Source organism: Neltuma alba, unplaced genomic scaffold (assembly GCF_004799145.2).
Source record: "Neltuma alba isolate B1F8T4 unplaced genomic scaffold, ASM479914v2 tig00011216_pilon, whole genome shotgun sequence".
In the NCBI taxonomy this organism is placed as follows: domain Eukaryota; kingdom Viridiplantae; phylum Streptophyta; class Magnoliopsida; order Fabales; family Fabaceae; genus Neltuma; species Neltuma alba.
Window position 1 is genome coordinate 1 of NW_021635940.1, and position 9,097 is coordinate 9,097.

Here is a 9,097-nt window from a genome sequence, read left to right on the forward strand (position 1 = left end):
GTCGTTTTTTCTGTCATTTGCGTCTCTCTTTTCAGGACTGCCACAAGATGATGGGTCATACCTAGACAATAAACGAGGCAAGCACAAGCAACAAAGCAAAGAATCAGGAAGGAGGATTAGTAAACTGCCAACTGTCAGCTATCTGGAATAGGCTAAGTTAAGCTCAGTCTACAAGTTCTTACCAATCACGGGGATCCAGCCTCATCTCGAGCAGAAAAATTAAACGGACCCTTCAGTTCTACATTGTACACCTTTAGCAAGTCTGCTGGTGTCGTACAAAATAGTATTGAAGCTTGTAAACCTTCCATATGGACATAAGCGTGCAGATGCAATGAGATCTAGTAGGTTTTCAAAAACCTTTGAAAGTGGAGTCAGGGGGGACAATCCAATTTCTGACAGACATAAAAACCAATAGACACCTACTGCTACATGTGCAACTTCTTCATCAGCGATCCTAGCGACTATTTTTGATGTCCTGTTGTCTCCAAATCCCACTAACTCTGCACCAGCCGTGGCCCAGCATCAAGGCCCCTAGCCTCCTACAAGTAAAATAAATTAGTACATTCAGAGCATCAAGATCATATAGATCAAAGCGCTTCTATCTCTGAAGCATGTGATGTCTGAGGGAAAAAGATCAGAGGTGGATTCGTGTCAATCCCCATGACTCAAAAATATTTTTAAGAAAAGCCTTCTACCCAGCTATGAAGGTAAGACAATTTTATTTTCATTTGATTAGGATTTCCTCAAGGGAGGTGGTGACAATCCTTGAGCAACACTTCCAGAATGCTTGATCATAAGCAATTAAACACCAATATTTTACTCATTTATCCAAGGATGGCGATGTTCAGGGAGTACTTAAAAAATTTTCTCCAAGCACTGCCCGCTATTTGCCACCAAAAGAGGATCGAGAAATCAGAATTCTCAGGATTGTTCCAATAGTAAGACCAGTGCTCACACTTATTTCAAGGTCAAAAGTTATGATGTGTCACTTAATCAGCAGCAGAGTCTGCATGAGTCATTCTATTTGTCACATAATCTCTAATTGATAGATGGAATAACAAAACATATAGACTCATGCAAACAGATGCATTGTCAAATTTAATAAGCCGCTTACCACCCAACGAGACAATCCACAGACTGGAAAAGAAGTCCTTGAGAATAGGACCGGACAAGAGGAACAAAGTTACCTGGACTAATGGGATGACTGCCAAACGTGCAGCAACATTGTCTGATGATTTCTCACACTCACTCCACAGTAAATTGTGAGCAGGCATATCTCCATATCTAGTATGCACAAAGTATACTAAATAAATCATTGTAACCATGTTTTAGGGAGGGAGGGAAAAAAAAGCGTAAAGTGCAACTATCCTTACTTAAAACCAAGTTCAGCGAGCCTCTGAGAACACCAAGAAAAATGGCGGCTCTCATCATCAGCAACATGAGCAAAGTCAGCAAAGAATCCCTCCCCAAGAATTTCACTGGAGGGAGAAAACCGAACAACGTATCCCACGCCAAATCAATTGCATTGAGCTCAACATGGGCCAAATGTGTGAAGCATATAAGCATTCAGTGGCAAACCTGAACTTTTGGGATCAGGAATTTCCTTCGGAGAAACCTGCATTGGCATGGAATAGCCCATGCAATAATTTAGTCCTCCCTAAGTAGGGAAACTGCATTTCACAGCATGAAGATAAAATAAAATACTCTCTACACATGCCTAATCATGACAAAAACTCGTGCAGTCCAACAAAGCAGCACAAAGGCCCCACCTTGCATTAGCTCATTGAATATTCATCACCGCTAGGAATTCAAGTACGTGGAGAATACTCCGCGTTAAAAGTAATTGAGAGTAAGTGAAGTGGAATGACAAATGTTTACGAGTTTTGGGTCAAGTTAGAGTGTTAAACAAAAAGTAGTCATCCCTTCTGAAGTAGTAGCAGTAACAATAACACAACAACAACAATCTCCCCATGTTTTTATGTTTTAGAACAATTTGCCCAGAAGTTTTTCCTTCCTTTTTTTTTTTGGGAGTGAATTGCTTAGAAGTTATAATAACTTGCGTTGATAAACAAAAAAGAAATGTATTAGCCCCACAAACATGATCCACTTCGTCATTTTTGGCAACCCAAAAGCTATCCCACAGCGCATAAGTTATAGCAACCAAAATGAAAAACGAACCAATTTGGGTTTTTCGGGTCGGGCAGGTCGGGTGGCGGGTGTGTGAATTGCCCAAGAGGGAGGTTTTCGCGGCGCCACCTGGAGTAAGCGAGATGAGAGAATCGGCACTTGGTGAGAGGATCACTGGTGGAAAGAACCAGCGAGCCTAGCTCCGCCAAAGAAGCAGCTTCCCCAATCCGGGCATCATGCGCATCGTCGGTGGTCGATGCAGCCGAAGAAGCTGGGGTTCGGGACCATTGGGTCCCCAGCTACGATTCTCGTTGAGAGGACTTTGCCTCCACGCTTGGAGGCCTGACCAAGGTGAGAAATGGAAAGATGTAGACGAAGAGGAAGACGACGAGAGAAACTTCTGGGTTTGAAATGGCAGAGCGAGACGTGAGAGCACAACGACCCGCGCGCGAGTGATGAGAGCATAACTGGCAAGACGCTTTGCTCACTCCCTCCCAAGAAATTACTCCATCGTTTAAACTTCTAACCCATTGGCATCTTGGCGTTTCCTGATTTCGATCGTCACCTTTATTTTCATATAACACATGTCACTCTTATTTACAAGAACCATTTGCATAATGAGAGGCGAGGCTTCTCCGACAAGTTGTTTATTTCTGCACTAAGGGCATGTCTTTTTGGATCAAAACAAATACTCCATTTGGATTGAGCTTGGCATACCCAAAAATAAAAGGCGCCTGTCAAGGGTCCTTCATAATCGCAAGCTCATTTCTTTTGTGTGTTATGGTTTGCAAACGTACAAAGCTCTTGGTTCTCGGAAGAATTCACCGTCGCCGACGAAATAACAGCTTAATCACAATAACTAATATAAGGCACGCATGGAGGGAAAAAATAAAACCCTTGGCTGTACAATTGTATTAATCTCGACTATAAACCGCCTAATAGCCACAGAAACACGTTCGCTTTTGCTCGATCACTCCTAAGATGCTCAGGATATCATATTACAAAACCATGGGGACAAAAGCAGAGCAAAAGATGAACTCGCTTGATTGAAAACAAAGTAACATCTCCCTATGGTTATTACGTTTTAACAACCCAATGCCAGACTCAGGATACCACAACATAGAATGAGATTTCATGTGAACCAATAATGACTTCAAGAAGTTGGAATTACAGAATATCTTTGTATAACACCAAGGAATCCTGAATCTGCCACCACAAAACCAAAGAAAGAAGTCACCAATAGAACTTAATGAGTAGCAGTAGTTAGCAATGTACACATGCTACGGAAAACTACCTAAAATCCTATCTAATTATCACAACATTCTACCAAATATTATACAAAAGTCCGTGTCGAAACAAATACGGCCACGAGCTGCAATGGTGCAAAGTTCCAACAAACGGGAAGAAAAAGATCCCATACTGCATTTGTAGGATAGGATCACTGGTGGCCTTGACTGTGATGCTTCCCCTCTACACCAGCTGCTAAATTTGGATCCATAATGTGGAAGCTTCATGTCATCTTCATGTCATCAATTATCTACTCTAATACCTACACTGCAACATGAATTGAAAATAAGAGGTTGGAAACCAGTGAGCATTTAGCACAACTTCACAATTTTGTATATTATTGATAATAATAATGATAATACTCTTCAGACAGCCAATCAAGCCTTTCACAACTGAGCACATTTTAAAGGACTAAACACGTTGAATTATTCAATAAAAAGACCATACTCGGCATTTTTTATTTTGGCCTCGATACTAGGCAATAGAGCATATACACGAATAGTTGAATTAGAAGACCAGACCTTAGCTCTGCACAGTGAATGACAAAAACGACATCAAGAGATTGACATACATGACCACCATTCGTCCAAAAAACTTGGCACACATAAATAGCTACCGAGGATTTCACTACAAATCTGGAATCTGAATCCATTTGATTTATTACGTAGGACGGGGAAGCTAAAATGGATAGGATCATGCCACTTGAAATGGCAAAGAAGTCACTTATAAAACAACTAGCAGTACATAGTCAAAGCCAGGCCCATCTGAAAGTTACCAAATGTTTGATCATAAAGCCAGCAATGAAGACCAAAAAAATTCATTGTACCTATGCTAGGCAAATAATTTCTTAATAAGGGGTAAGGTCACTAGTGACGTATGAATTCTATTTTATACCCATGTGAGCGAGCCACATGTTTGTGTGCATCAGAATTATAAAAATGATATTTTGAAAAGCAGGACAGACACACAGTATGGCTGACCAATACAAAAAGGCAAGAGCAAACCCCCCCCCAAAAAAAGTACAATAATTGTCTATAATGACAGAACAGAAACCCCATCATGATGAGGTCACAAGGTGCCCTCCGTACGCCCTTTGTGTTTTACTTCAGAGGGGACCATTAAATGAAATGCTTAAGATTTAGATTATGACATAACAAGATGTCACCTGTCTACAGACTAGTGATGCATAAGCGTAAATATGTTACAAACCATCAATAATGTATACGTAATTATAGATTTAATGATAGTTTATTCAATTAATCTTAACATAACCAATCATTTGTCAAGATGCCTACATCCAGTGACAGACCAACAAATGCCCCACAAACCAATAAAGCTCAACAGATTAAACCACACCCCCTTTTTTACTTTTCCGAACTACAAACAAGTTCAAGGCATCAAACATTTAGTAGCCATTTTACTGCGATTCCAAGAATTGGGTTTAACCCAAATAGAATTTAATTTATAGAGCCCCCCATGTGGTAAAGGTCTGGTATTGGCCTGCAAGCTTTGATTAAGTTTCCATACAGAGAAAGGTAGAAAAACAACAGAAACAAATATGTAAAAGACTAGATCCCCAATCATGAAAATGGATACAAACAAAAGGCATGGCACACCTGCTACGAAGAGAGGAAAAATAAGGCAAATAGCAATGTACGATTTTTTTTCCCCGGGGGGGGGGGGTAAGAAAATTTAAATTATGCAGACAGTACTTCAGACCAAATGAAGGGAACATGACTTGGTTAAGACTCTGATATCTGTGATTATACCTTAGAGAATTAAATTAATTCAGGTCCTCGGTGATCCTGCATCAGATCCAGATGCTGAGGAACTTTCACTATCAGAATCTGCAGAAATAAATAAAAATGAGAAAGATAGAACACTAGGTCTTCAACTGCAACAGGCAAAAGTAAATCTGTGTGCGCATGGATGAGAAGTAGGATATATATTATCAAGTTATAAATCGCAGTACCACTTGAAGAAGATCCAGAATCACTGCTTGAGCTGCTAGAACTGCTTGACCTACTCCCATTATTCACCTGTTTTTCTGCTTGTGAAGGAAAAGATGCAGAAGCATTTCTTTCACCTGCCCAGAGATAGCAAGACAAACAATTAGTTAATAACAAATAACAAATTGCTTAAAAAATAATAGTTCATGCATCACCAGTCAGCTCAATATTTTACCTGCTATGGTTTCTTGAGGAGCCACAACCGCAGCAGGTTCCAGCGCCTACAAAAGATCACAAGGTAATTGTAGTTAACAATAATTGTTTCCCAAACACAGGCTAGCAATCGGCAATCATGATTCAGATCAAGACTATACCATTTGTGGGGCATTCTTTGCAGCTTCTGCTCTTTGAATGGCAAGCTCAGCTTTTCTCTTGTTCTTACTCAAACTTTTCCTGAAGTTGGTCACAAACCTATCAAGCTCCCAAAGAGTCTCCGCATCTACGCTATCAATGTCCACTTCAATTTCATCATCATGTTGTGAAAGTGCAGAATTTCTCTTCTTAATGATCTGTACAATCGTATCTAGTTTCTCTGGAGGCAGATTTTGGAGGCTTGTGCTCAATTTTTGCTTTTCCTCATATGTCATGTCTCTTTTATACGGATCTTTTGCCTTTGGCTTCTTTGGAGCGGGGGTTCTACTAGAAGGAGTAATGCTCATGGGTCTTGGAGGTTGCGTCATCGATTCTGATCTGTCCAAAATCCTTCTCATATCAAGGGCAGGCGGAGGTATTGTAGCAGCCCTTCTGGATAGTGGTGATGGTGCAGAAACAGTTGTCCCATAATCCAATACATATCTCATTTCCCGATTGTAATCCGACTCTATTATGGCCCATCTGTCCTCAAATATCTTTGATAGCTGCTCTGCCATTATATGAACATCTTGTCCAGGTGGGTTATATGTCATAGCATTACGAAATGTAAGTCTCACATCCTCCGCAAATTCCTTTGGCGATTTGTACCAATTCTTGCTCAGCCTTGTTTTCACAGTACCCAAGTCCATAGGATGTGTGATTATGCTAAAATAATCATGCAATCCAAGGCCCTCAACATCAACAGGAGCATTAAAAACCCAACCATGCTTGTGTTTCATCAACTTCTCAAGCAATGAACTGCAACTTTTGAAGAATTTTGATCCCATCCCAAAACCGTGTCCCATTTCTCCCCCACCCTGCTTCTTTCCATTCAGTTTTGACTTCTTATTACTCTCTGCAGGAGGGAATTTATCCTTCCCTAGCAAGAACTCAGAATTACTATATAACTGGTTTGCCTTGGGGGTTCTCTTCTCCTTTTCAACAGTTTCACCGACTCCTTGACAATTCTCTAGCACTGATATGCTTAACTGGTGCAAAGGCCTGGCGGATTCTCTTGGAACACCACCAGATGCTACCCCTGACAGAACACGTCTTGGTCCAATGGTATTACCAATTCTATCATTCGCTAGCATATTTGAATTGCCATAGCCACCCAACTGCCTCTGTTTCATTTCAATTCTCCTGACCAAACTTCTCACTGTGTCAAGCTCGCGCTCAAGCCTCCTCCGAAGCTCTTGCATTTCTTGCTTTGAGCTTGAGCCTAAGTTGATCTTAATACGATTCTCCAATCCAGGATTGATAGCACCATTAGCTGATGGCAACTCCTTAGGACAGGGAACAGTATCCTGCTGCGGATTGGGACCGTCCTGATGAGGATTGGGGCCTGAGGGTTCGTCATGCTGAGGATTGGGGCCTGAGGGTTCGTCCTGCCGAGGACTGGGGCCTGAGGGTTCGTCCTGCCGAGGACTGGCGCCTGAGGGTTCGTCCTGCAGAGGATTCGGACCTGGAGGTTCGTCCTGACGACGATTTAAGGTGGAAGAGTCATCTGACACTACATCCAATTTTGAATTCAATCTTGGCTGAGCCGTATTCTCATCCGGAAAAATAGACTGCGCTGGGGGCAGAGCCAAAACGTTAGTGTCATTCTTTTCGGTCTCATTGACACCACCATTATTAATGGTGCTATTCTTATTGTCATCGTTGTTAGCTGTTGTGGGGGCAGCAGTATCGGTAGCAACGGTGTTCAAAACGTTAGCTTTGTTCTTCGGTCCTTTAAAAGCTTTCCTCGTGTACACCTTACTCTCTGTGTACCTCTGTTTCTCTCTAGTTCCGTCATCTCCTCCTACTATAGGCCCGGAAGCCATACATCCAAAACCCTAATTCTTTTCTTTACACCTTTTCTTTCCAAAACTAATATCAAATCCCAGTCTTGTGTCTAATTCTAGGGTTTTACAAACAAAGAAATGAAAGAATTGCAAACCAGAACTTCCAGGACTTTCGACCCTGCGACTCTAAATTTTTAGGGCTTACGTGGGACCTTCTAAGACGAAATCCAAATTCACCCGCTTTCACCCACAGAGACGAAGACACATAAACCTGTGCACATAAGGAGAGGGAGAAATAGAACGGACAAAAGAACGAGCTTTAGACCTAACGAGGCGCAGTAGGGTTTCGAGCTTGTTACCTGGGTTTCGATCAGATCTTGCACTCTCTCTTTCGCTCCACACTTTCTCTCTCTAGAACTCTTCGTCTTCCCCCTCTCTCTATAAACGAAGATTGTTTTATCGGATTCCAGGTGTACGGCAACGGTGAGTTCGTGTAGAACCATCGACCAGATGAAGCGTTTGAGGTGCGCACAGAGTCGTGCCCGGGAAGTATTATAGCATCACGAATGAAGGGCGCGGACTCACTCGAGCATATGTGACGTAGGTTTCACGCACCAATAAGATAGAGCATAGGGCGGGACGTGTACGTAACCGAGGAATTTAAGGGAGAGAGACTTTTGTGGCGGGGACTTTCAATTGCGAAAATTTGAAAAGTTTTCGCAGACGGAGGTATAGCGCGTAACGAATACCTGCATTTTCGGTGAGTGGCCGGAGCAGACCACAGCTGGGAAAGATTTTCACGCGCCGGCGAGGCGGGTGAAGAGTAGGTGTGATGTTTTTTCTCTTTCCGCGCCTTTGAGTCGTTCTCTAATGGGCTTCTCTCTCGTGGAGCCCAATTAGTTGTTTAGCGAATATGGTCCAATTCCAATATATTAAGCTCCAACCTTCGAAGTACAAATCATTCTTCTTATACCTTGACATGTCAATACTATAATACTTATAAATATGAATTCAGTCTAACAAAAATGATTAGTTTCTCACAATATAACGAATCAAAATTCAAATTCCATTTAGAAAATATGTCCACATTTAGTATTCGATAATGTCTCAAATAGGATTACATCTAACAAAAATATACATATACTTTAACACAAAAAAAAACTATAATACTTTGTTGATAGGCAATTTATAAATATTTTTGTAAATAGTTTTTTAAGTCTAAAAACATGTTTTGGCCCTAGTGAACTCTTAGGGTCAGCAACTGATGTGAGAACTTTGATGGACCACATTCTATTTATTTACTACAATGCAGCTTAAGTGTTACTTCTGTTAGGAAATACTAATAAGAAGATCACTACAAATATTAATAGGAAATATTAAAAGCCATGTTGATTTGAATGATTTCAAACTATAATGGGAATATAGTTGGAGAAGAAATCAGGTAATATTACTTTTGAAACTGTATAATGGAAATATAGATATTAAATAATCTATACAATTAATTAAAATCATTGTCAAGTCCTGAACTTGGGGAAG

At 41.0% G+C, this 9,097-nt stretch overlaps 2 protein-coding genes and 1 long non-coding RNA gene across 4 annotated transcripts; all 3 read right to left on the reverse strand.

The window, feature by feature from the left end:
• Positions 1-213: 213 nt before the first annotated feature.
• On the reverse strand, positions 214-2,737 carry LOC114762476 (uncharacterized protein HI_0077). The gene is given in 11 exon segments (XM_028951966.1): positions 214-262; positions 424-500; positions 503-539; positions 1,188-1,284; positions 1,374-1,497; positions 1,500-1,548; positions 1,550-1,615; positions 2,179-2,210; positions 2,213-2,407; positions 2,410-2,605; positions 2,729-2,737. Coding segments are annotated over 11 exon segments (891 nt in total). The 3' UTR covers positions 214-253.
• Positions 2,738-3,237: 500 nt separating this feature from the next.
• On the reverse strand, positions 3,238-3,667 carry LOC114762490 (uncharacterized). Its single transcript, XR_003742258.1, has 2 exons — positions 3,422-3,667; positions 3,238-3,333 (listed from the first exon to the last, which is right to left on the reverse strand). It is a non-coding gene; the product is annotated as an uncharacterized LOC114762490 (long non-coding RNA).
• Positions 3,668-5,177: 1,510 nt separating this feature from the next.
• On the reverse strand, positions 5,178-8,025 carry LOC114762491 (transcription factor GTE4). Of its 2 annotated transcripts, XM_028951983.1 has the most exons (5): positions 7,921-8,025; positions 5,738-7,832; positions 5,599-5,644; positions 5,387-5,500; positions 5,178-5,261 (listed from the first exon to the last, which is right to left on the reverse strand). In XM_028951983.1, exons 2-5 carry the CDS (start codon positions 7,598-7,600, stop codon positions 5,203-5,205), a joined length of 2,082 nt encoding a protein of 693 aa, XP_028807816.1. In that variant the 5' UTR covers positions 7,601-7,832; positions 7,921-8,025; the 3' UTR covers positions 5,178-5,202. The 2 variants fall into 2 exon arrangements, with proteins under 2 accessions (XP_028807816.1, XP_028807815.1); XM_028951982.1 differs by having other exon boundaries at positions 5,738-8,005.
• Between the last annotated feature and the right edge of the window lie 1,072 nt (positions 8,026-9,097).